This window comes from Rattus rattus, chromosome 2 (genome assembly GCF_011064425.1).
Source record: "Rattus rattus isolate New Zealand chromosome 2, Rrattus_CSIRO_v1, whole genome shotgun sequence".
Classification (NCBI taxonomy): Eukaryota; Metazoa; Chordata; class Mammalia; order Rodentia; family Muridae; genus Rattus; species Rattus rattus.
In genome coordinates, this window is record NC_046155.1 from 24113411 (window position 1) to 24140224 (window position 26814).

General features: G+C 44.4%; 1 protein-coding gene across 1 annotated transcript in view; it reads right to left on the reverse strand.

The window, feature by feature from the left end:
- The window catches only part of Fam189a2 (family with sequence similarity 189 member A2), a 55708-nt gene that overhangs the window by 23205 nt on the left and 5689 nt on the right, over positions 1 to 26814 (reverse strand). The window contains 1 exon segment of the mRNA XM_032891729.1: positions 22144 to 22200. Within this exon segment, the coding sequence (XP_032747620.1) occupies positions 22144 to 22200 (57 nt within the window).

A 26814-nucleotide genomic window follows, 5' to 3' on the forward strand; every position in this document is an offset into this window, starting at 1 on the left:
TCAGCGGTTAAGAGCACTGACTGCTCTTCCAGAGGTCCTGAGTTCAAATCCCAGCAACCACATGGTGACTCACAATCATCTGTAATGAGATCTGATGCCCTCTTCTGGGGTGTCTGAAGACAGCTACAGTGTGCTCACATAAAATAAATCTTAAAAACAAACAAACTCAAGTCAAACTGTTCAGCCAATGGTCACCTGAGTTACCCTAGTGCAGACCACAGTAACATAGACCAGGAGCAAATACATACAGAACACAGACCAAGAGCACTCTCCTTGCAGAGGCAGCTATAGCCTGTAAGGATGCCTGTGTGTCCCAGTGGCCTTCAGTTATCCTCTTCCAGCTTCACCCTGGGTGTCATGGTGTGGCTTTCAAGACCTGAGTGTCCATCCACCCTGTCTCTGACATGCCACCAGCAAACACTAGAAAAACATCAACTGCGAATGGCAAATGCCAATGTCACAAAAGCCACCCAGCAACACCAGGGAGGGGAAATTTTTTCTTATATTTTAATCATTCTTTCCTTAAAATATATTTCTGCAGATGATTTGAACTTCTCTTTACAGAAAATATATATAGGGGTACTATTTTTAAAGAGATATGAAATTTGGGGCTAGGATCCAAATTCAGGCTTGCCCACTTATTTGTTGCAAAATCCCAGGAAACCCTTGTAAGATTTACTTTTTCTGTTAAATGGATCTTTGTCCTTACCAATCTCAAGAAATTAATGTATACAAATCTTCCTATCTTAAGGTCCTCTGAAAAATTCTGTAGACATGTTTATTACTAAGTAAAGAAAAGAAAACTGGGCCTAGCGGTATAAATGCCTTTAATCCCAGTACTTGGGAGGCAGGGGAAAGTGGATCTCTGTGAGTTCAAGGCCAACCTGGTCTATATAGCGAGTTCCAGACCAACCAGGGCTACATAGTGAGCCCCGGCCTATAAATAAACAAACAAACAAGTAAAGGAAGGAAGGAGGAAGGGAGGGGGGAGGGGGAGGGAGGGAGGGAGGAGGGGGAGGAGGAGGGAGGGCATCCCTCTTTGGAGGACGGAGTTTGTTACTACACAGTGAGTTTTACAAGAATTTCATAGGCCTAATGGCAGCCTTTCATTCCTTGGTCTGTGACACACCTGAAATGAAGTCAGCTGGAAAGGATACTTAAGTGGTGAATGTAGCCAGCAAGAATGTTGCTTTCAAAATGCCTTCATTGGACCTTACTGAATATGTGGCCATGGGCATCTGTGTGGAACTCCTGTCCATGTGCCTAACCAGCTCTCCTTTCTCTGCTCCCTCTTCCTCTCCACCTGTGGTTGTAGCAAGGGACGCCTTTGCTTCGGTCATGGGGAAACTCTGTCAGAAGGCCAGAGGAAGAAAAGCAAGGCATACTGCAGAGCTGATCTTCTGGATCCTTCTCTACAGTTCTGGCCAGCTGTGCCCCCAGTGGAGAGCCATAGGCTCTCTCTGGGCTCCTGCCCAGGATGTTGGCTTTCAGATGCTGACCACAGCCCCGTGCCCTTCCTCTAGATTGAGAGAACAGAAACAGTATGATCCCCACAGCATGCATGAGTGCTTGGAACTGTCCCTTTCTTAACCTCACGCCGGAATATAATTATGCCATTAGTTTTGTGCTGGGAGCCTCACATGACTTCTCCACAAAGGTTCCCTATATCTGACTCATGCTTTCACTCTTTAGGCTCAGACCCTTACCCAATTCTCAGCACCCACATGACAGCTCACAACTGTCTCTAACTCCAGGATCTGATGACCTCACATAGACATACATACAGGCAAAACACAAATACACATAAAATAAAAATAAATTATTTTGTTAAATTGATTGAGTCTATTGAGGAAGCCACTATAAAATAAAATGAGCATGGTGAACCACTATTGGCCTTTAAACACATCGATGATTCAGTAATTCCAAAGATTCCCCAGTAGGGTCAAGCCCAGCAATGACCAAGAACGGAATGAGCTCTGATACATGTGGTAATGTGGATGAGCTCGGAGGCATCCAAGTGGGTGAAAGCATATATGCTTTGTGCTTCCACATATGTAAAGTTCTAAACTATGGAAAACTGAGGGGAAAAAGGAAGGAAACCATGGAAAACTGAGGGGAAAAACTGAGGGAAGAAAGAAGAAAAGGAGGGAGAATGGGAAAGAAAGAAAATTGAACAGACAACAATGTATATCCCAGTAACCAATCAGTTAACAATAGTCAAGTATTTCATGTGTCATCTGGATAGTTCTGACACCAGAAAAGAACCAATAAAGACCCAAGGAGTCTACTTCTACCTGTGTGCCTACAACCAAGCCTGCCAGAGCCGTGTGCTCAACAAATGATCACATAGTGACTGAGTATTTCCCAAATGTTCCCATTAGTTACTGGTTTTCTGGGATGGTTTAACAGGTAAGCCAGTAATAAAAGAGGGAAATAAATGTGATTAAAACAGTGAGCATTTCTGAGGAGAACTGTTAGGGCATTCAGATAACCCACCAGGCACCAGGAACAAGTTGTGTTGTGTGACTTCCTCATGTAGATGCAGGTCCTTTCCAAAGACCTGGTGTCTCAGAGGATAGAGAGCTTCCAGGACCCAATGTGGGATCAACAGTTCAGGGAGTTCTACTTGTGACTAAACATAAAAGACTGAAGTTATTCCAGTTGTCCGATGTCATCAGTGACAGCCATGTTACCAAGAAAGAGACAGCTCACATTGTGACCAGTAATCACTGGTCACTGATCACAATGTGAGTCACCACCAAGGGAGGATTTTGCCTCCCAGAATGCAACCTGAGCAAGGTCAAGCCTATAGATTTGACAGCCAATTATGGGAAAGAAAGGGGATCGGTGAACATGGCAAACCCACCACGAGATGCATCATAACTCAAATAGACAAAAAAAAAGTTTCTTCATCAGAAGAAGAAAAAAAAAAAAACAAGAGGAAGAGAGAGTTACAGACTGCAGCAAATGTGGGGAGACAGCAGCCAGGCACAATGCACGGTTGTCGTTTGGCTCTAATTAAAGCAGGAATCGTAAAAGCTATATATGAGGCAGTGACTAGATGCTTAGCAAGCACAATAAAGTGTCTGCCCTTTATAACTATATCCTAAGCCATTCAAAGACGAAATGGACACGCTGGGCTTTGCTTCGAAGCCATCCAGAGGCCAAGGAGGAAGGATGTCATTAGAAGTCTGTATGACATCACTTGGGACAAGTGCTGCTTACTGTAGCTGGACTATACATGGGGCTTTCTAGGTTCCTCTCCATTTGCAGTATGCCTCAACGTTTCCATAACATAAGAAGGGAAGAATGAGGGCCAAGAAGAGAACGCTGGCTCAGCAGGTAAAAGAGGGAGCAGGTGTGACCGAGACCTGTGTTTGAGCCCCCAAAACCATGTAAAAAGCCAGATGTGGTGGTACTCATCTACGTCTATAGCTCCATGTTTCTATGAGACAGAGGACAAGAAGCAGGAGAATCAACCCAAGAAGCTCAAGGGACAGCTAACCTGGGGTAAAGCGGCAGAAACAAGAGAGGTCTCCCCTTCAACAAGGTGGACTGTGAGAGCTGACTCCTCTAGAAGGTTCTTCTCTGACCTCCACATGTGTGCAATGGAGCATGCACACACTCATGGAATGGTACACACACACACACACACACACACACACATACACACACTACACACACACTACACACACACATACACACACTACACACACACTACACACACTACACACACACACTACACACACACATACACACATACTACACACATATACACACACTACACACACACATACACACATACTACACACACATACACACATACTACACACATATACACACTACACACACACACACTTTTGCAAAAGGATTTACCTGTTATAGTAAATGTATATAATCTTTTAAGAATTAGCTTAGGTGTATTTATTATTTTATGTGTATGAGTATCTTGCCTGCATGTGTGTATCATGTGCTTGCCTGCTCCCCCCGGAGGTCAGAAGGGGACATCAGATGCCCTGGAACTGGAGGTACAGATACCGTGTGGGTCTGGGAATAGAACCTAGGTCCTCTGCAAGAGCAGCAGGTGCCTCAGCTCTCCAGTCTCAAATGATATAATCTTAGTGTCTTCGTCTGGGTTGCTATTGCTGATGAAACACCCTGACCACAGCAGTTTGGGGAGGATAGGGTTTCTTCGACCTACACTTCCAGATCATTGTTCTTAATCAAAAGAAGGCAGGACAGGAACTCAAACAGGGCAGGAACCTGGAGAGAGAAGCTGATGCAGAGGCCATGGAGGAGTGTTGCTTACTGCATTGCTCCCCATGGCTTGCTCAGACTGCTTTCTTATAGAACCCAGGACCACCAGCCCAAAGGTGACAGCACCCACAATGGGCTGAGTCTGACCCTGTGAAACACTAGTTAAGAAAATGCCCTACGGGCCTGTCTACAGCCACATCTTATGGAGGCATTTTCTCAGTTCCCTCCTCTCAGATGACTCTAGGCTTTGTCAAGTTGATAGGCAGCACATGAAACTAACTTCAGATCACCAGAAGAGCCCTGTTTCAGAGTTAGTGAAGAAGGATATTAATATTTAAAGTGTCAGATACGCTCTTATGTATATTTCAAAAATTATTTTATTGGTAGCACAAAAAGTAACGGGTTTCCTATGGCATTCCATATATACTGGTATCACTTCTTTAACTTATGGTTGGCTCCCTTTCTGGAACTGATGAGACATTTGTTTACATCTTTCCAGATAAAGTGAAACAGCACCACCCACTATAATGCAGACAACATACTTCTCAGATAAAAATAATAATATATTAATGTGTCTCACATAGATCTTGAAGGAGAGCTGTAAATGCAGCATACATCAAATGAGAATAGCAGCTATGGAAAGAATGATTTGGTGATCAAAAATTGTTAATAATGTCACAAAAATATAATTATGAAATAAATACTACTATAGAATGGGGGAAAAACAAAAATGAAAAAACAGCTAGAAGACAAATTGAGAACTGAAGAGGGGTTGGAGCAGGCTGGGTGGTTGAGAGTGTTTGATGCTCTTGCAGAGGACCTGAGTCTAATTCCCAGCATCTACATCAGGGAACTCCCACTTGAAGAATCTAACAGCCTCGGGTTGGGGATTTAGCTCAGTGGTAGAGTGCTTGCCTAGCAAGCACAAGGCCCTGGGTTTGGTCCCCAGCTCCGAAAAAGAAAAGAAAAAAGACAGGAAGAATCTAACAGCTTCCCCTCTGGCCTCTGAGAGCACAGATCAAACTCATATTCATTCATTCATTCATTCTTCTCTCTCTCTCTCTCTCTCTCTCTCTCTCTCTCTCTCTCTCTCTCCTCCCTCCCTCCCTCTCCTCTCTCCTCTCTCTGTCTCCCTCTCTCTCTTTCTCTCTGTCTCTCCCCTGTCTCTGCCTCTCTGTCTCTCTCTGTCTCTCTGTCTCTCTCTCCTCTCTCTGTCTCTCTGTCTCTCTGTCTCTCTCTCTCTCTCTGTCTCTCTCTCTCTCTCACACACACACACATGAACTCTCTCTCTCTCTCTCTCTCTCTCTCTCTCTCTCTCTCTCACACACACACACACACACACACACACACACACACACAAAATAAAATAAATCTTCAGAAGATAAAAGAGAACACAAATAATTAAAACTGGAATTGTGAAAATTTAAGGAAAGAAAAAGAGAAACTGAATCCAAGTGGCCCTAGTTTACGCTGGGTCATTTAATTATTGTATGCTCGAGAAAGAAAGAGCAAAAGAGGAAATAATCATAAAAATAGTGAAAAATTCGTTTTGTTTTTTTAAAGATGCACCTTCAAGTTAAGTGCTCACTGCTGTTAGGGTATGCCACGTGAAGTTCTATCTTTGCCCTTCCTCACCTACCTAAGGCATTCTCTGATTGGCTTTAAGAAAAATCTCATGGCCAATAAGCTGGGCAGGAAGTGGGAAGTAAAGCTTCCTGGGAGGGAAAAGAGAACTCTGGGGAGAAGAAGGAGAAAGGTTCTTTTGCCAGGAGACATGGGAAGAGACCGATACGGTCACGGGCCTGGAAGGTATGGCTGTCCACATGGCCAGATGGGACTAGCTGGTTGGGTTAACTTAGGTGAACTAGTTGAAAGTCTGCCCAGCTAAAGCCTAAGCTTTGAAATATTAAAAGGTCTCTGTGTGGTGATTTGGAGAACTAGCTGGTTAAGGAACAGCAGCTGCCATATTATTTTCCAGCATTAATTAATATATAAAGAATATTAGGGTTTTGTTTTTGGTAAAGACAAGGCCTGGTTCGGTCCCAGCTCGAAAAAAAAAAAAAAAAAAAAGAAAAAAAAATATTAATCATCAGTTGATCACACAGGTTTTTTCTCTTCAGGTGACAGGAACATTTCAGTTTTCACTAAAAGAGGCTCACTGACAATTCAAAATGTTGAAAGAGAGAATACTCTCCCTGGGACATACCTTTGCAGCTTTGGGGAAGTAACCCAATAGAAGAAAAGCGTGTCAAGGAACTAGATACATAAACCTCACATTTACAGTCAGTGTATGGCCAGACAGAGACTTAGTCTCATGTAGCCCATGCTAGCCTCAACTCACTATGTAGTGAAAGCTGATCTTGAATTTCTGATCCTCCTGCCTCAACCTCTCCAGGGATAGAACCACAGGCATGCACCACAATGCCCAGTCTACATGATTCTGAAATCACACCCAGGATTTGGGCATGCTAGGCCTGAACTACATCTGTCCAGAGCCAGAGACTTTTTAACAAAAGTTAAGGATAATTCAATAATGCAATGAGACACATCCTAGGCTAGAAGAATAACCTAGAGGACTCACCTCTGCTGGGACATTTCTATACAGGTTTAGCTGAGGGGCAGGAGGAGTTATCCTGAAAACAGGCATCACCAACGAACAGGCTGGGGTCCATTGCAGATTAAAGAGGAAGAGGACAGTGACCTGAGAGCAAACATTCATCTCCCTCTGCTCCCTAACTGCAGTCTCTCACAGTGGGGTGTGACACCCACCTCATGTCCCCGCTACCACTTCCCAATCATGACAATGTATCCTCTCCAACTATGGGCCAAAACAGACATGCAAAAGAACAGATGTGGATGTCTGCCTGATGCTTTATGCAAAACACATGTGACAGACTAGATCCCAGACCTCAGAATAAAACTAAAACAATAAAGCTCTAATTTGAAAAACATAGAAGGGGCCAGAGAGATGGCTCTGAGACTAAGAGTGATTACTGCTCTGCCGGAGGACCTGGGTCCGGTTCCCAGCACACACATCAGAGAGCTCACAACCAACTGTAACTCCTGCAGGGGACCCAATGCCCCCTGACCTCCACGGGCCACCTGTGACCTCACATGCCACCCATGACCTCACGCAGGCACGAAAGTAAACATGCTTTTTTAACAGAAGTACATCTTCATGACCTTGGCTGACATAAGAATTTCTTAGGTCTGGCAATACAGGGGCCGAGAGGAAAAATGGATTAACCCAGCAAGTCCATTCCGTGGCATGTGCTTGAGGGGACTGGAAACAAGTTTAAAAAAAAAATTCAAGGTTGCCGTCAGCTACACAGAGTTCAAGCCAGCCTGAGCTGCATGAGCGCCTATCAATAAAGGAAATAAAACAACACACACTACTGATCACAGCAGGTTCGTCCTGTTGCTTTTATATTATTATGACAGACCACCTGGCACAAACAAAATGGTGGGAGTTATAAGGCTCAGAGTTTCGGGGTGCTAGTCTACTCCATAGTGCTGCAGAAGCATGTGACAGAGGCCACTCATGTCACAGCAGACAGAGATAAGTAAGAAGAGATGACGCGAGACACATCCTCTGAAGATGTAACCCCTGTGACTCACTTCTCCTAAAGGTTGAGAACCCCCACCAGCTGAGGACCCAAATCCCCAAGTACGACCTATTTAAGAAGTGCCTCATATCCCAACCATATTACCCACAATAGCCTAAAGTAGAAATGTCTATAAACCAATGAAGAAATAAACAAAATACATTAAGACCATGCAAGGGAATATTATTCAGGAAAGATAAAGGGGAAGTACTGACACCTTAGAACAACAACAACAACAACAACAACAACAAAAAGGCCTCCGAAATATTGTGCTAAAATGTTACCAGGTAAAAACCATCAGTCAAAAATGACCTCCTATCGTATGATTATATTTATCTGGATTGTCCACAGTAAGCATATCCAAAGACAGAAAGAGTATTAGTGGTTTTATAGGACTGAAGGTATGACAGAAAAGTGGGAAGTGACTTATAAAGGACACGGGTGACAGCAACTGACAGCAGCAACTGACAACTGACACAACTGTATAACCACTTGAGACCTTCAGACGAGTAAAATTCATGTACGTCAACTACATCACAGTAAACCATACTTAAGAAAAAGAATGAGAGGCAGGCATATACCTGAGGTGAGATGTCTTGCTTTGTTCACACAAGAAAGCAAAGGGTCATTTAGAAACTCTAGTGACATAGAATACGACACATCAAGCATGGCCACATGGTAAGGGCAAGGGACAACTGCAGTGTCCTGCCTCCTATGTCTTGTGTCTGCTTCTCAGCTTGCCATCTAGCTGGAGCTGTGACTGCTAATGTCTTATTATTAGTCATTTAAGGATTAGGTTCAATCTTAGCACATTTGGGGACTCTCCACCGAGGAAGCCCCCGTTGGCTCCTCTGGGATACCTTCTGCCAAGGCCCTGACTTGCCATCAGCAGTGCAAGCCCAGCCTCTTTCCCTGTGGTCTCCCCGCTCCTCAGAGCCAACATTCTCCTGCAGGTCCATCCGGCCAGCTACAAGCATTCAGCTAGAGCCTGGACTGTGAATACACAGCTGTATCACAACGGAGACCACGGGGCATTCCAAGCAGCCGTTTTAGGCACAATGCTGGCACAGTCAAACAACAAGGGACCCATATCAGGTCTCCAAGTACTTATCTCTAAGTACCCCTGAGGAGAGCAGGAACTCATAATGCCACCACAATCCAGTGACGTTCTCTAAAACATTTGCCTCTTTAAGCCCTAATCTTTTTATAGGCCATGGGGACAGAGATCAGCTAAGGGCTGCAAATCAGGGTTTCAGTTTTGCAAGCCCTGCTTAGATCATCTAAGGCAGTCTAGGATGTGGGAGCATTGAGAATCTCTCCTAGGGACGCCTCAGGTGAACGTGATACAAAGAATCTGCTTCTAACTCCCTAAGACAGAAGCATTCACAGTGTAAACACACCGTGTAAACACACCAAGTAAACACACCGAGTAAACACACCGTGTGAACACACTGGGGATGCCAAGGCTGCGTTTCTCTGTAGTGGCAACAGCAACGGGCAAGATCTGGATGCTGTAACAGGCTCAAAAAGGGAAATGTCGGGATTGTGATAATATAATAGTAATGGTGTTATCATCAAGAACTGGGGGATGGGATGAAGGAAGGAAGGAAAGTGGCTAAGTTATTCTTATAAAAAGCACAGCCAAAAGATATCAGGCAACCTGAAGGAACTAGACATAGAAGTATATAGTATGATTGAATACTATAAAGTCACACTATAAAGAAGTAAAAAGTACTTTAGAAAGTGGGAGGGGAGAGAGGGGTGTCGATTAGCTCAAAGGCCATGGGAGTTTACAGTGGTTAACTGAGGTGCACACCATCAGATCTGAGTGCTAGAAGGAATATACACATCCCTGGCCTTTATTTTAAAAATGAATAAGACGACTAACATGCTCTTTTGAAAAGTGAAAGTAGATTTCCCCCCTTGTATTTGTTATTTTTCTTATTGCTGTCTTAGTTTGATTTCTATTGCTGTGATAAAGACCATTACTAAAAGCAACTTGGAGCAGAAAGGGTTTATTTGGCTTACAGGTCCCTGATCACAGGCCTTCACTGAGGGGAAACAAGAACTCAAAGCAGCACTCTGGCCAGAGAAGCAGGTAGGCTAACTGATGATGTCGCCTCTCCCTCTAAGTCCAGTCCCCCATCCACTCCCCCAGCCTCATCCCCAGCAGACCACATGTTGTGGCCTCTCCTCACTCACTGCCCCCATTCCCGAGAAACTAAGCAGTCCTGGTGGAAGACCCTGCCTTCCTCCGTCCTGTGGACCTACTCAGTGCCCTTCTCTCCTAGACCATTCCCACTTCTAAGTGTCAGCTCCCAATACATAGAAACACATTTTACCTGGAACCCCCAGTAGCCACACCTATCATGACCTCAGAAGACTTTTCTACCAGGAAACATAGCCACCATACTCTCCACACATTCCTAGGAACCAAAGAGGGCAACAGAAACCAAGGAACAAAACACCCACCCAACAAACACAAGAACTAATATCGGCACTTAGAATTATGATTTGTCCAAACCCAGATGCCTAAATATCAGTGCAAAATCATAATCACAAACAGCCAGAATAACATGTCTCCACTAGAGCCCAGGACCCACCAGAGCAGGACCTGAGTATTACAAATAGCTTAGTCACAAGAAAAAGACGCTAAAATGGCCTTTGTGCAACTTATAGGGGTCTCTAAAGAGGGGTCTCTAAATCCTTTAAAGAAATCTATGAAAACATAAGTAGTAAGAGCAAATGAATAAAACAGTTCAAGACCTGAACATGGAAATAGAATCAAAAACCCACCCTAAGGGAAATCTGGAAATGAAAAACTTAGGAACTCAAACAGGAACCTCAGAGGCAAGCCTCGCCAGCAGGACACAGGAGACAGAAGAGAGAATCTCAGGCATTGAAGACTAAGTAGAAGAAATGAATACCTCAGTCAAAGAAAATATTAAATAAAAAAAAATCCAGGCACAAAATGCCCAGGAAATCTGGGACACTATAAAAAGACCAAATCTAAGAATAATAGGAATAGAGGAAGGAGAAGAAACCCAGGTCAAAGGCACAGAAAATGTTCTCAACCAAATCATAGAAGTTCCCTAACCTAAAGAAGGAGATGCCTATCAAAGTACAAGAAGCACACAGAACACCAAAAAGACTGAACCAGAAAAAAATTCTCCACAAAACATAATACTCAAAATGCTAAAATGCAGGACAAAGAGAAATACTAAAAGCTGCAAGGGGGAAAGAGAATGTATCTGCTTCTCAGTACTTCATGGAACTTTCTTCCAAACTGAATGCAAACTCAAACATACCAAGCCTTAACAAACATCAAAACACCAAAATCACATTCTGCATCCTATCTGACCACAAACAGAATGCTTACTAACTCACTACTAAAACAAACTGTAAGACAAAACCCACATGATCATCTCATTAGTCGCAGAAAAGATCTTTGACAAAAACCCAACATGATACTCCTTCATGATAAAAGTCCTGGAGAGATTAGGGATACAAGGGATTAACCCAATACATTAAAGGTAGTTTACTTCAAGCCCATAGCCAATATCAATAGAGAGAAACTCGAAGCAATTCTACTAAAATCAGAAATATGACAAGGTTGTCTACTCCCTCCAAATCTATTCAATATAGTACTTAAAGTCTTACCTAGAGCTATGAGACACCCGAAGGAGATGAAGGGGATACAAAAATGGAAAGGAAGAAGCCAAAGTATCTTTATTTGCTGATGATATGATAATATACATAAGTAACCCTAAAATTCTACTGGGAAACATTTTCAACAAAGTAGCTGGATACAAAATTAACCCACAAAGACACTCGTATCCTGTATCCAAATGACAAATGGACTGAGAAAAATCAGGGAAGCTTTCTATTGTGAATAGAAGAAACAATAAAAGATTTTGGGCTAACTCTAACCAAACAATTAAAAGACTTGTATGATAAAAACTTTAAGAAACCGAAGACGTCAGAAGGTAGAACGATCTCCCATGCTCGTGGGTCAGTAGGATTAATGTCGTAAAACCCCCCCTCACCAAAAGCCATCTACAGACTCAGTGCCATCCACATCAAATTTCCAGTGCAATTCTTCACAGATCTTGAAAGAACAATCTTCAGATTTATACGGAAGCACAAACAACCCAAGATAGATAACCGTGACTAATGAAAGAACTGTTGAAAGCATCAGCAGCATGATTTCAAGTTGTACTACAGAGCTACAGTAATAAAAATAGCACGGTATTGGCAGAACACAGGCATATTGATCAATGGAATCAAGTTGAACACCTACACATAAATCTACACACCTATGAGCTCCTGGTTTCTTTTTTCTGTAAGTAAGCCAGAAATACACACAGGGTAAAGTGCCTTCAACAAATGGCGCTAGTCAAACTGAACGTCTGCATGCAGAAGAATCCAAAACCTATCCACACGTACCACCACACACAAAACTCAGTTCCAAATGGATCAAAGACCTCAATATAAAACCAGATACACTGACCCTGATAGACGAGAAAATGAGTGACCGTCCTGAACTGATTGGCACAGGAAAACTTTCTGAAAGGAGTACAGTGCACGGGCACTAAAATCAAGAATTAATAAATAGATTCTAATAAAACAGAAACGCATGGGAAAGAACACAGCATTCAGACAACATGGCAGCCTTCAGAATGGGACAAGAATTTTTACCAACTACTCGTGCAGTTAGAGGACAGTTAGTATCCAAAATACATAAGGAACACACAGAGAGACACAAAAAGCTAGGTATCAAAAAAATTAAATAAATAACCTAAATTAAAAATGGGGTAAATATCTGTACAGAACTTTCAGAAGAGGACAGTCAGATGGCTAAGAAACACTTGAGGAAATGGTCAGCATCCTTAGCCGGTTCATCTGACACCTGTCAGAATGGCTAAGATCGATTAGAAAAAGTGACAGCTCGTGCTGGCGAGGGTGTGGAGTGAGGGCAACACTCATCCATCGCTGGTGGGAGCGCAAACCTGGACAGCCACTAGGGCAATCAGTGTCGCAGTTCCTCAGGAAGATGGGAAGCAGCCTCCCTTGAACATACACATGAGCCAAGCTCATAGGAACTCCCAGAGACGCGGTATGCACAGGGCCTGCACGGGTCTGTGTCTTGACCTCTGTGGCTTGCTAGTTTGGTGTTTCTGTGGGATTCCTGGGTGTGTGGATGAGTGGATCTATGACTCTTGTGCCTTTTCTTGGGTCCTTTTCCTTGTGTTTGTTTTGTCCAATTTCGATGTGTTCCGTTTTGTTTTATTTTATTATTATCACTTAGAAGCCTTTTTGTTTTCTGAGAGATGGAAAAGGAGAGGGAGGAGAGGTGGGGAAGAGCAGGACGGAGTAGAGAAAATGGAAACCATAACCAGGATATATTATATGAAAAAAATCTATTTTCAATTTAAAAAAAAGAAATTTTAATTAAAAAGAAGAACAAGAACTCTGAGCAGGAACTGAAACAGAGAGCATGAGGAACACATGCTCTTTCTGCCTTTCTCCTCAGCTCATGTTCGGCCATCTTTCTCACAGCATGCAGAAATACCTGCCCAGGGTGTCATTGCCCATGGTTTGCTGGATCCTCCTATATCGATCATTAATCAAGAAAATCCCTCCCCTGACCTGTCTACAGACCAACGTGAGGCATTTTCTCAGTCAGATTCCAGCTTCCCAGATGACTCTAGCTTGTGTCAAGTTGCTGCTACCCACATTTAGGCTGTGTCCTCCCCACATAATTAATCCTCTGGAGACACCCTCATAGGCCTCCCAAGCTATACCTCAATCTTCTAGATGATTCTAAGCCCAGTCAGTTGACGGTGAAGATTAAACATTGCATCCCCTGTTTAGAAGGCACTGTGTAATTTATACAGTGCCACGGGAGTGTATTTTTAATGCAGACAGATAAAATAATTACAGACAGAGAGAGAGGCCAAATATATGGGACTCAGTCTCATAGAGGTGAGCGACCATGCCCAGACTTTCACCACGAATTAGGGAACCCAGTACAGACCTGGATCCTCCAATAGTGAGCAGAATACCCAGCAACACACACAACCCATTCTCATTACTAAAGGGCTCTAACAGGCACCCTAGGGCTCCTTTATGGTTCAACCCCTTGCCGTGACCACCCAAGCCTTTACACCCCTTATCCAGCCTACCCCACCTGAGCAAGACACCTTCAGTGGTATTGTCCAGTATCAGCACCCCTGGACCTCCTGTTTATTGTTGAGTTACCATAAATATCTAGTGCTTTAAAACAGATCTGCATATATATGTGCATATACATGTTGTATGTATAGGTGTGTGTGTGTGTGTGTGTGTGTATTCAATTGAATTTATGAGGGGAAAAATCACTGTCATATTAAGTCAGAGTTCGTAATTATGCTCCTAACAGGAGAAGCTAATTCAGCTTCTTAAGCAAAGAGGGCATTCCTCGCATGGCTATCAGGTGGCTCACAAACCCCACAGGAACCTGAGAGGGAGCCAAGGGTGAGTGCTGGGGCCTCTGTGAAGGTCATGTAGGAAAATCAGCCTTTGCACTGCTGCCTCCCTCACCTCGTGGATTCTAAGGCGTACTGGCCGTTCTACATGGACATCCCCAGCATACATTCCAGCCAGTGACTGAGACACAGCCTCATCCAGGGCTGCTGATGCTCAGAAGTGAAAGTGTGTGGCCCTAGAACCACCATTGCTAGAGCCAGTCCTGCTTCTCACAGGACTCACAATGTGGAGACCCCAACTCTGGAGTGTTGAAGGGCATGCATGTGGGGTGTGTGTGTGTGTGTGTGTGTGTGTGTGTGTGTGTGCGTGTGTGTGTCATGTGTGTGTGTCTGTGTCTGTGTGTGTGTGTCTGTGTGTGTGTCTGTGTGTGTCTGTGTGTGTGTGTCTGTGTGTGTGTGTGTGTGTGTGTGTGTGTGTGTGTGTGTGTGTGTGTGTGTGTGTGTGTGTGTGTGTGTGTGTGTGTGTGTGTGTGTGTGTGTGTGTGTGTGTGTGTGTGTGTGTGTGTGTGTGTGTGTGTGTGTGTGTGTGTGTGTGTGTGTGTGTGTGTGTGTGTGTGTGTGGGTGTCTCTGTGTGTGTGTGTGTGTGTGTGTGTGTGTGTGTGTGTGTGTGTGTGTGTCTGTGTGTCTGTGTGCCTGTGTGTGTCTGTGGGAGGGTCATGTCTGTGTGTCTGTATCTCTCTCTCTTTCTGTGTGTGTGGGAGTGTGTCTGTGTGTGTGTCTGTGTGGGGGTGTCTGCATGTATGCCTGTGTGTGTCTGTGTATCTACGTGTCTGTGTGTGTGTGTGTGTGTGTGTGTGTGTGTGTGTGTGTGTGTGTGTTATGGGGGTACTGGACCTAAAGCCTGGTAGGCAAGCACTCTACCCTTCAGGTTCTGTTTTTGAGACAGAACCTTACTAAGTTCCCCAGATCTGCCTCAAACTTGTAATTCTTTACCTCGGCCTATCAAGTAGCTGAGATTATAATTGAGCACCAGCATACCCAGCTATCCAGACATTTTTATGCCTTCAAACACAGAAGGAGGCATTAGGAATGCAACTCACTTGGCAGATGCTTCCCTAGTGTGCACAAGACCTAGATTCAATGTCCAGCACCAAATAAAACCATGCATGGAAGCGCATGCCTATAGTCCTAGGATCCAGAAAGTGGGGCAGGCGGGCCAGAAGTTTAAAGTCATCTTTAGTTACATAGCTACTGCAAGGTCAGTCTGGGATACATGATGTTCTATCTCAAAACAACAAGAAGGAAGGAAGGGAGAGAGGGAAAAAGGGAGGGAGGGATGGAGGGAGGGAGAGAAAGAGAGGAGGGAGGGAAAGAGAACAAGCAAATGATGGAAGAGTATATGGTCACTGAATTACAACTTATACAAAGGGAGGTTACAATGCCCCTCTGAAATTAAAATATCATCAAAATAACTAGGGAGGGTTCTGGAAATCTCTAATAGTACAGTAGGAAGGACTCAAAATATTGTTCTGAATTAAAGCACCTATTTCACAGACACATAAATTAAAAGATTGCCTCACGGGTACCTAATAATTAGTGGTAATGTGTCAGCATTAAAGCTAGGGCTCGTGCACTGTGAAATAATAAGGGCTCGTTCCAAATTACGGTCAGCCACAGACATCTTTGAATGCACCAGCCTACACAGGACCTAAGAGCCCCGTGGCTCATCTCGTCCGCATGCAGAGAATCCTCAACTGCATGTGATGGCTTAGACTCCAATTCTTCAAGTCATCAGGAAGCGTGACTCTTTATAGCTAACCAATCTTGGCGGTTAGTCCTCAGACAAAGCATGTAAGTCTCCCATGACTCTCACAACAGATGAGGGGCCCCTGGGTCTCAGAGGCTATGGAACAGAGCCACCTCCCCAGCCTACCTTATCTAGAGCAAATGAAGGGAGAAATGTCTACTTTAAGCCATTTTGTTCTAACCACTCTAATAACAAAGTTGGAGAAGTCAATGGATCACCTTTAAATAGCCACAGTAGTTACCATTTCCTATCCTTGCCGTGAGGTATATATAACCTAGGACACCTACAAGTACAAATCAACTAATGGAACCTGCTGGGCCCAACGGCACAGGCCTTTAATCCCAGGATGCAGAAGCCAGCAGCAGGCAGATCTCAACCCAGTTTATGTGGTGAGTTCCAAGGCCACCAGGGTTATATAACAGGACTTGTTAAAATAAATAAATAAATAACTACACGAGAAACAAGACATACATTTGTTTGTTTATTTATTGGGGTGCATACCACAGCATGCATATGGAGGTCAGAGGGCAACTTGTAAGAGTTTGTTCTCGCCTTCTATCATAAGAGTCCTGAGGATCAAGTCAGGTCATGACTGGAACCAGCCCTCTGGCCCTGAGTCTTCATTTGTTACATTAGTGAGCAGAGCTTCCCTTACACCGCTGTGAAGGTCACACGCATCCCATCTATTCCAAACCGACGAGAAAGTAGCAACATTTCCAATTACCACTCCATACGCAACCAAAACTATGGCAGGCAGCTGGACTTTCTTACTAACGCACCACCAAGGAAAAACCTGTCATTATACAATTCCCTATACTAACTGAGGTGCCTGCCCATGACAGTTTTTGAGGCCATTTCTAGAACAGAGCCTGTCTGATCTTTGAGACAATTTCAAAACATTTTGTTAAAATCAAAAGGGAATAAGCAGCAGAAAAAAAACAAGAATATACTTTAAACATGGAAAACATCAGCCTTTTGTGCAAAATACTCACCCTAGACTGATACACAAAGGCATACGCTTTACCCTAGTGACAACTACACATATTTGAAACCTATTCAGCAGCATCAGCATTGTGCTGGACATGTGAGTGCTCTGCCGATGTAAGAAGAGTAGCCAACGAATGAAGCTCTGGGTTTCCATGAAAACCTGAGTTTGAAGGAACTGGGGCAAACCGACCGACCTTTGTTCAAGCTGATTGGCAACCTGAGGTAATCGCGGTCACAATCAGAAGAGGGCACACAAAAGGGCTGCTTCTTACAAAGGAATGCTCACGTGTTCCTGGCTGGTCTCACAAGAGGCTGGATGGGGGCCAATGGAACAAAGCAGCCAGTCCCCAGGCTAAGCAGACCCCCTCAGTGGCCTTGGCTAGGTCACCACACTCGATTCTGGAGAGCGGGAGTCAGTCACTGGGGTAGCTGAGGCAAGTGCCACCTGAGGGTGTGGCTGCTGAGCTGAGAGCCAAAGGAGGTGGCAGCTAAACACTGGGGTAGAAGAAGAAAGACCAAGGCGGGCAGTGCCCAGTAGGTGAAGGGGAGGTGAAGCCCGGAGGTGCCAAACCCAGGCGGCTGAGCCCAGATCTGCAAAACAATGCCCCAGGTGCACTGAAGCATCCCAGAAATCCCAGTACTGGGCTTAGGGACAGGAGGGTGCAGAGAACAAGGCCAGTCTCAGTTACATATGAAAGTTCAAGGCTAAGGGATGCCAGAGACAGAGCCTTGAAAACCAAACCCAAACAAAACAAAACAAAAACTACAACAAAAGGCCCCACTGGCTTCTCTAAAGCAACAAGGCCTCTTCCCTACTTTGGCCTCTGGCACATTCCAACCCTCAGGAAGCAAGGGAGGGGAGGCTGGGAAACCCAGAAAGGAAGGAAAGGATTGAGGGAGGGAGGGAGGGAGGGAGGGAGGGAGGGGTGAAATACACACCCAAGCGGGGGTGGGGGAGTAACGCCCGTACCACGAAATTATCTTCTCAATTCAGAAAAACAGCTCCAAAAGAGCCAGGCACAACTGACAGGCACTGCCAGTTTCTCTCTGCACACGTTGTTTTCATTTCTTAAAATAATATATTTAATGCACATCTTGTGTGTGTGTGTGTGTACTCACACTCATGTGCGTGCATGCGTGTGTGTGTGTGTGTGTGTGTGTATGTGTTCGCGTGTGTACGTATGTTGCATGTGTGCCTTCAGAGGGCAAAGGGGATATCAGACCCTGAGGCTGGTGTTCCTGGCAGCTGTGAGTCACCTGATGTGGTTGGGAAATGAAGTTGAATCCTTTGCAAGAAAACTGAGCCATCTCTCAGTCACTGTTTTTGTTGGTTTGTTTGTATTGTTGTTTCTGTTTGAGATGAGGCCTTCTGTGTAGTACAGACTGGCCTTGTATTCTCCACAGCCTGCCTCGGCCTCTGACGTGCTGGTTTTCCCGGCATGCATCACCACACCTGGCTACAACACTGTCTTACTAAGGTGCACATAAACCAGGGTTTTCATGCAGCATCGTGACTGAGACTTAACTGAAAGTCTCAGCCTTGCCTAGTACAAGCCCTGAAATACCGTTTGTTTGAAGTTCACGTTGATTAATATTTTACAACTTGTCTAGTTCACTTGTTTCTCTGGCAAAATGCTGACTGAAAGCACCTAGAAGAAAGCATTTATCTCAGCTCACAACCCTCAGGTCACACCCTATCACTGAGGGAAGCCAGGACAGGAACCTGGAAGCAGGAATTGGAGCAGAGCCCATGAAGGAATATTGCTTACTGCTTTGGCTCTCATGTCTTACTTACTAGGCCTGCTTTCTACAGCACTAGACCACCTGTGCACAGGGGTGGCACCGCCCACAGTGAGATAAACCCTCCCTCACCGTTATCAATCAAGAAAATACCCCACAAACAACCTGAAGGAAACACCCTCTCAATTAAATTCCCCTCTTTCCAGACACCACTTGCTTATATCACATTGTGCAAAAAAACTAGTTGGGGGTTGGGGATTTAGCTCAGTGGTAGAGCGCTTGCCTAGCAAGTGCAAGGCCCTGGGTTTGGTCCTCAGCTCCCAAAACAAACAAACAAACAAACAAACAAAAAAACTAGCTGGCACAATGACACTCTTCACCCAATATCCTGCCACTACAATATAACAGCTCAAATGCCCAGCCATATGACAAAAATTAATGACAGGATACAAATATAGTAGCAGACCGTTCAGCAATAATGAGTGGCAAATGCAGAAACAGTATTAACTAATACTAATTCACAGTGATCTGAAAGGGCAGGACATAAGACAGTATACACACACTAGTTATAACATTCCTGAGTGCTATGCATGTTCTCTATACAGCACATATGTGTGGGGCACATATGTGGTTGTCAGTGCGTGTATCCATATGGAAGCCACAGTAGGACAGGGGGAATTCCACTATGTCTCTCTGATGGAATGCTTTGACCAGGGTCTCTCAGTGAACAAGAAGCTCATCATTCTGGTGAGGCTGTATTGATCAATGAATTCACAGAATCCGTCTATATCTGCCCAATGTTGTATCACAGGCAGGCATAGGCTGGCACAGGCAGGCACAGCCATGCACGGCTTTTGTACATGGGTGCTAGATATTCAAAGGCAGGTCTTCATGACAACTCCAAGGCCCCTAACTAGGTACAATGGTACAATAAAATACAATGTAATTTTCACCTACACATACACACACACACACACACACACACACACACACACACACACACATATATATTTGAGTGTCCAGGAGTGGATGCCTTCAAATGTAGACTTACTCATATTCTTTTTGTCACTTCGAAATTTTAGAATACAAACATCAGGGGAGATTTTTTTATCCTCATTCACTTTAATACTTTAAGTATTAATAAAGTATCAATTAAATATTAATAAAATACTGAAAAATATTTTAAGTTCTTTAATATTGACCAAATAACCAACAATACCGCGAAGCCAAATACCAACACAGAACGCCACCCGTCCAAACTCTCCCTACAGAGACTAACCCCAGACAGGGCAGCAAAACACTCCTCAGCTACTAGCCATGGGTTCACCCAAGGCCACCTTCCCTCCTGTCCCACTTTCCAACATATTAAATGCCACACCAACAACTTACCCCTTCTAATATTTTAAAGGCGTTTCCAAAATGCACTAAATAATGGCGTTGCAAAATTTTGCCCGTGTTCCTTGAGGAGCTGGGGACAGGTTGGAGCTCAAGATTCTCTAAGCAGCGTGGGGACCCACGACTCTGACCCATCTGTCCTGCATCGTGTGGTCTCCTCATGGAATGGAACTGTAAGAGCTTCCCACAGCCGATCCTGTGTGTCTGAAGTGACTCTTGGGGTTGGAGAGAGAGCCCAGCCAGTAAAATGCTTGTTCTGCAAGCATGAAGACCTGAATTTGGTCCCCAGAACCCAAGTAAAGATGCTGAGCGTGGTGTCATGTGCTGGGAAGGGGAAACAGGAGGATGCCTGGCTCTCACTGGCCGGCCACCCTAGCCGAAGTGGTTAGCTCCAGGTTCTTAAGGATGACACTAAGGTTATCTTCTAGCCTCCACCCATAAAACAAAACCAACTTTGAAAGTGACTTCTGGAAATAATTAAGTCCTGTATCAAGAGATGTGAAAGGAAAGCAAGAAGAAAAGCCACCATGTATAAGATGTCGCATACTCTTCCGTGCAAATCAAATTTCCTAAACTCTATTTTCAACTTGGCAGTTACACAGACTCTGCTGCTGGCTGTCTGGCTGTCTATTGTCGCCGTCTCTTAAACTCCCATAACAGGCAAAAGCAAAGGACAGGACAAAGGTTCTGATCATTTTCACTGCCACTGGGCACGGGAAAATGGTTCGTGTTGGAACATTAATTTTAGTTCTACCACAGAAAACTGATAAAGTCTACATTATTAAAAAAATTAACATTTGTGAACTAAGGAGACAATGTAACAGATCTCAGGAACAAAATTATGAAGTTGTCCAACCAAACCATTCTAACAAAAAGTAACTTTGTGGTTAATGAATGGGATTTGCTTGTGACAAAGGAGGAAGAAGGCAGAATGTGTGGGCGGTTAGGTTAAGAGCTGGGGAGTAGATACAGTGAATTGGTTCTATTGTTCCCTCCACTTTTGTATCCATAGTGAGGAGATATTGGGGGGAGGGGTCGGTTGTGTGTGTGTGTGTGTGTGTGTGTGTGTGTGTGTGTGTGTCTGTGTGTGTGTCTGTGTGTCTGTGTCTGTGTGTCTGTGCACACTCATGTGGAGACCAGAGGAGAATGGCGGTGTCTTCTTCCATCATTCTCCAGCTTACACTTGAAACAGGACCTCTTAGGAATGTGATCCTGTGGCCATCTAAGTTCCAGAACCCACCTATCTCCACCCCTCAGTGATGGGGCTATAGGTATTCATCGCCATAGCCAGCTTTAATTGTGTGCGCAACTCAGGTGTTGTGGCTTGCACAGCAAGCACTCTTATCCACTAAGCCGTTTGCTTAGCCCTAAACAGACTTTCTATTATATCTTCAGAATGAATATAACCCTGGAACTAGAAACACACACACACACACACACACACACACACACACACACACACACACAAATGTATATATATAATATATATTATGCATATATATACTCTAGATGTATATACAAATGAAGCAGAGTAAACATTAAGATTATCATCTTTCATTACATTTACTGCTTATTTATTTATTTGTGGGGTTTCTGTTGTGTTTTTTGTTTTCCTGAGACAGGGTTTCTCTATGTTGCCCTCTCTGACTTCCCTGTAACTTGCTCTGTAGACCCAGGCTGTCCTCAGACTCAAGAGATTCACCTGCCTCTGCCTCCTGAGTACTGAGATCAAAGGCCTGTGCTGCCGCCACCCAGCTAGGAACATTTACTTCTGAAGTATCTACTGTCAACTTATTTTTTAATGAACAAGGATGTTTAAAATTTTCAACAGTTTGCTTAAATGGGCTTCATGTTACAGAGTAGCATCATGTGACCAGTACATACCAGCAGTATCATGGGCCTTTTCCAAGTTGTCAGTCCAATGATTCCAGAGAGTATCACCTGTGAGGAAAAAGATATCGTCAGCCCAGAAAAGGCCAGTCAAACATCTCCCATTCTTGCTGATTATCTGAGCCATGGCAAACCATTCTAGGCTGTCTTACAGAACTACAAGGCATATTAACTGGCTGTGTATGCTTTGATTTGTGTCGGTAAAAACATCCGTATCTCTGGCCAGAGACCAGAGAACTGGGTCTCTGTTCCATAGACCCAGTCTGCAGTCACATTCAGTCTGTGATGTACACAAGTACCTTTGTGGGACAGGTAAACTCCAATGTGGTAGACAAAACCCATGAGGATATCTCCTAGCCCACGCTTGCAGCCTGGCTTCCAAATTCCCATGGCACACACACACACACACACACACACACTCTCTCTCTCTCTCTCTCTCTCTCTCTCTCTCTCTCTCTCTCTCTCTCTGTTTCCGAGTACCCCTGTCCCTCCACAGCCACCCAGGCTATATTCCAGGACTTTGTTCTGTGACCTCTTTATTGTAACACCCATCTTCTCCAAGGCCCTCCGAGCTGCCCAAAAATTCATACCCACCATACAAGCCCCTAGTTGTCACCTCTTCTGAGAAGCCTTCCATAATCTCTTCACTCCACATGTCTGCCTTGTATACACCAACTTCTTTTTGCTCTTAAAAACTCCCTATTTGGGGGGTCGGAAATATATCTCAGCAATTAAAAGCACTTGCTGCTCTTACAGAGGACTGGAGTTCAGTTTCCTGCACCCATGTTAGGTAAAGTGGCACCCACACACGTGCGTGCACACACACACACACACACACACACACACACACACACGTTTTTAAAGAAAACTCAATGGTCACCCTTTGAGAGGTGCATGTCCACACCTCTGCCATGAGCTTCTGTCCTGTCTGAATTCTTGGCTCCTAGCATAGTGCCTGTCACGTGATTATCAACAAAAGACAATCACTGATCATTTACTCCACAAAGAGGAACTCCAGAGAGAAAGCTCTTGAAAATGCACAATGCTTCAATAATAAACACACTTTATTTCTTGGTAAAGAAGAACCAGAATGTTGCCAAAATACAGACTGGAAACCACCACCACAGCCTTTTGGATGGCACCGTTCACTAAGCCACCAGAAAGAAGAATCAAAGTAATCATTCACTCAAGACAGACACCCTGCGGCCTCTTGAGCACACTTCCTCCACATAACAGGGTGTGTCCACCAAGCACAGAAGGGCATCTCCCTTGCCCAAACCCCTCCCATGCACACATCCATAATTCCTGTTTATTAACTATCTGTCAGGCAAGGGTGTGAGGTTAGCACACAAGTTCACCTGCAATACCCCATCTCACCAACTGAGATGGAATCAGCCCATTGCACCAGAGGACAAAATGTACTCATATAACCTTGACCCAGAACCCCATATGTGCAGGCACGTGTCGGTATGTATCCATGCAGTTCCATTACCTCTGAAAGGATTCTGCACGCCTTCATCCCTAGTATGTGGGCTGTGTTGATTCTCTACTTTGGAACTGGAGTTCACGAGACCCAGGGCTCAGGTCTCCTGCTCAGCTTTGAAAGAGTCAGTCATGTGACCTTGGCTAAGTCTCTTTGTTGTATCTGGACCTCACTCTGGACCTCATCCTGTGGGATGTTAAATGAAAGAAGCAACCCCTGGGTCTCTTCAGAGCAAAAGACTGAGCTGGGTCAGGATGTTGAGGCAGGAGGATCACAAAGTCAGCCTGTTCTCAAACAACCAAAATCAGAAGAAAACAAAAACACACAAAGGACTGATCCCACCACGATGACAGATCCTTCAGAACCCCCTGATATCCAGTGGCTATTGAGCACACACCCATGTGCTCACGTTTGCTGGAGAACATACGTTGTATGTACATATGCGTGCATCTCCTGTGTGCGTACACTTGCCCGTGCACATATGCATACAAACCTCTGCATGTGTGTCCTCATAGCTGTGTCTCTGCTTCCTCCTCACCGTGCTGGGACTGGACTTTGCTGAGGAAATGCAAGCTGGTTTCGTGTGGAAACAAGACTGAAACTGTCCCTGGCCTTGAGGAAAACACAGACTGCCCACTAGGGTAGAAAATAACTAGCATTTGAATTATTCATTGACATTTGTTATTTGTGTCACCATCTCAGAATACCCTGTCTCAGGGACATTCTCTTTCTTCCACTAAAACAGTATTATTAAGATGAAGTGTCCAGCTCAGGTCATAAAAGCCATGAAACAACAATGTGTCTAAGCTACACTTTCTATTTCTGTTTCAGCCTCTTCCACACTCACAAGTTAGTACATCCAATGTAATTTTATGTAAGTACGAATGTCTCCCTAAAATGTTGTTGTATGTGCAAATGACGTGTGTGTGCCCCTATGCACAAGGGTGTGACTTCCACAGTGTCCTCGTGATCTCAGTAAATACTGCACTGGAATCTTGTCAACTCCACTGAAATAGCTGGGTTTCAGAGTGACAGCTGCATAACCTTCCATTGTGTGGCAGTGCCTAATGTATTCACTCATTTCCATATCTGTGGGCAGTCGGTCACTCTAGCCCCAGCTTTCTACTCTTGTGAACAATACAGCTGTAAATACTCATGGGTTTATGAATGTATCTTGAAAGACGTGTGCTTTCATTCCTGTTGGATGAATTCTTAAGAAAGGAGTGGCTATTTATAGAATGCTTTTTATATTTTCAATTCTAATAGATCTTCATTGATAGATGTCTTTTCCAGTGGAGCCTTCTGAGAAAAAAGAACCATCCATGTTCCCTTTCTACTTTATGAGGTGTTATTTTGTTTACATAGTAGCAACTCCAGAAAATGTAATTGAAAATAAGAGTGAAATATGTGATACGTAAGGAATACCGATATCCTCACAATAGATTTGGCAAAAAATACTTAAGATCTGTTGGAGAGAAAAGCAAAGCTTTAGAGCAATATTGAATGAAGACCCAGATAAATCAAGACATACCAAGGTCATGGGTTAGAAGAGACTGTTTAAAGGCATCATTGCCACTCGAATTCTGAAATACATTCAGAGCACAGCCAGCAAGCCTGTGCAAACCAAATTCCTTAGCAGGCACTGGGAAGTAAGTCCAGTCAGGCCTGGCAGTACTTTCAGAGGCCGAGGCCAGAGGATCACAAGTTCAAAGCCTACTTGGCCTACAAGGAGCTTCAAGGCCACTGGAGCAAGGCAGTGAAATTATATTTCAAAACAAGGGTAAAAAAGGGGCTGGGGATACACAGGGTGGCTCGATCCCCAGTACTAAGACGGGAAATAAAACTGCATGCGAGTTCTGGGTAGTAGTCACATCTGCAAGCCCTTCAGTCCCAAACCTGCAAACCCACACCCTGTTGACTTTCACCCAGTAACCCTGTTCTTTTCAAACCCAGTGAATCCCAAGGCATTTTGGGAAAACCTGCAGTAGGGAGGGGAGAAGGACAAACAGAGGAAGGAGAAACAGAGGATCAGAAGCTTCTGGAATGGTGGCAGGAAATGAGGCTCTGTCTTGAGAGTGAATCCTTTAAGAGTTCAAAACTCAAGGCATGGCAAGGAACAAATGCTTGTGTTGTCAACTCATGGTGCTGTGGAAGGCAAGGAGAGAGACAGAGAGTTCTGTGCGGCAGAGGATGGGCTGTGTCAGGAGGAAGTCCAGGAAGTCCCTTAGCAATGGCCTTTCATGGCTTCTACTAGTCCACAGTGCTACTACTGACTAATTGCCTATGCCATGAGGGCCTGTACCTGGGAAAGCTCACTCCAGTACCATGAGCAGCTTCTAGAAGGCACTTGGTAATGGCAAGAGTCAATGAATGAATGAATGAATGAATGAATATCAGAAACAGAAGATGTGCCTGCTTAAGGACGACTGCATAAGTCTGAACACATTTCCACCCCTGTGCTTCCGGAAAGGGAACAGCGCAGAGAAGGACGATGCCATCAGCATTCTTCCACCCAGCACAAGATGCGACGTGCCCTGAACGCGCAGGTAACACCGACGCCAATGCGGAAACCCTCTCCAGATTATTACAGTCAGAGTTATTATCATTTCTCTTTCACCCCTGGTAGATCGTCCCTGTAGCTCACAGGAACAGAGCAGAGTTTTCCTCTTCCTGACGATGCCAAGGGACAACAGGTCAGAGTCAGCGTGACCCACCATGTGCACTAATGCCCTTAATTTCCCAGCTTAGAAACCAATCATTAAAATCAAGAGCTTAGACTCCTACTGGCCTACTTTCCCTGGCTAATCCACAAACATGCCTTCAGGCAAAAATGTTCTGGCTCCTTCGTCAAAAACTGCTGTATGCAAACGCAGATGTCTGAAAGCTGTGCTGCAAATATCCTGTTTGCCTTGTGAAGAGGCAGAAGATAGTTTATCAAACCTCTCAACGACCTATCTTTCCCTATAACTGAAAAAAGTGTGTGTATCAGAGAGAGGAGGGAAGAGGGGGGAAAGAGGAGAGAGAGAAGAGAGAGAGAGAGAGAGAGAGAGAGAGATTCTTCCCTGTCTATAGTATAACTCATTTGAAAAGTTGAATAAGAGGCATCAAAGAAAGCTGAGGACATTAAAGTCAGATGGACACCCACTGGTACTCTCTCTACTCTTTTATTAAATGTGGCTCTG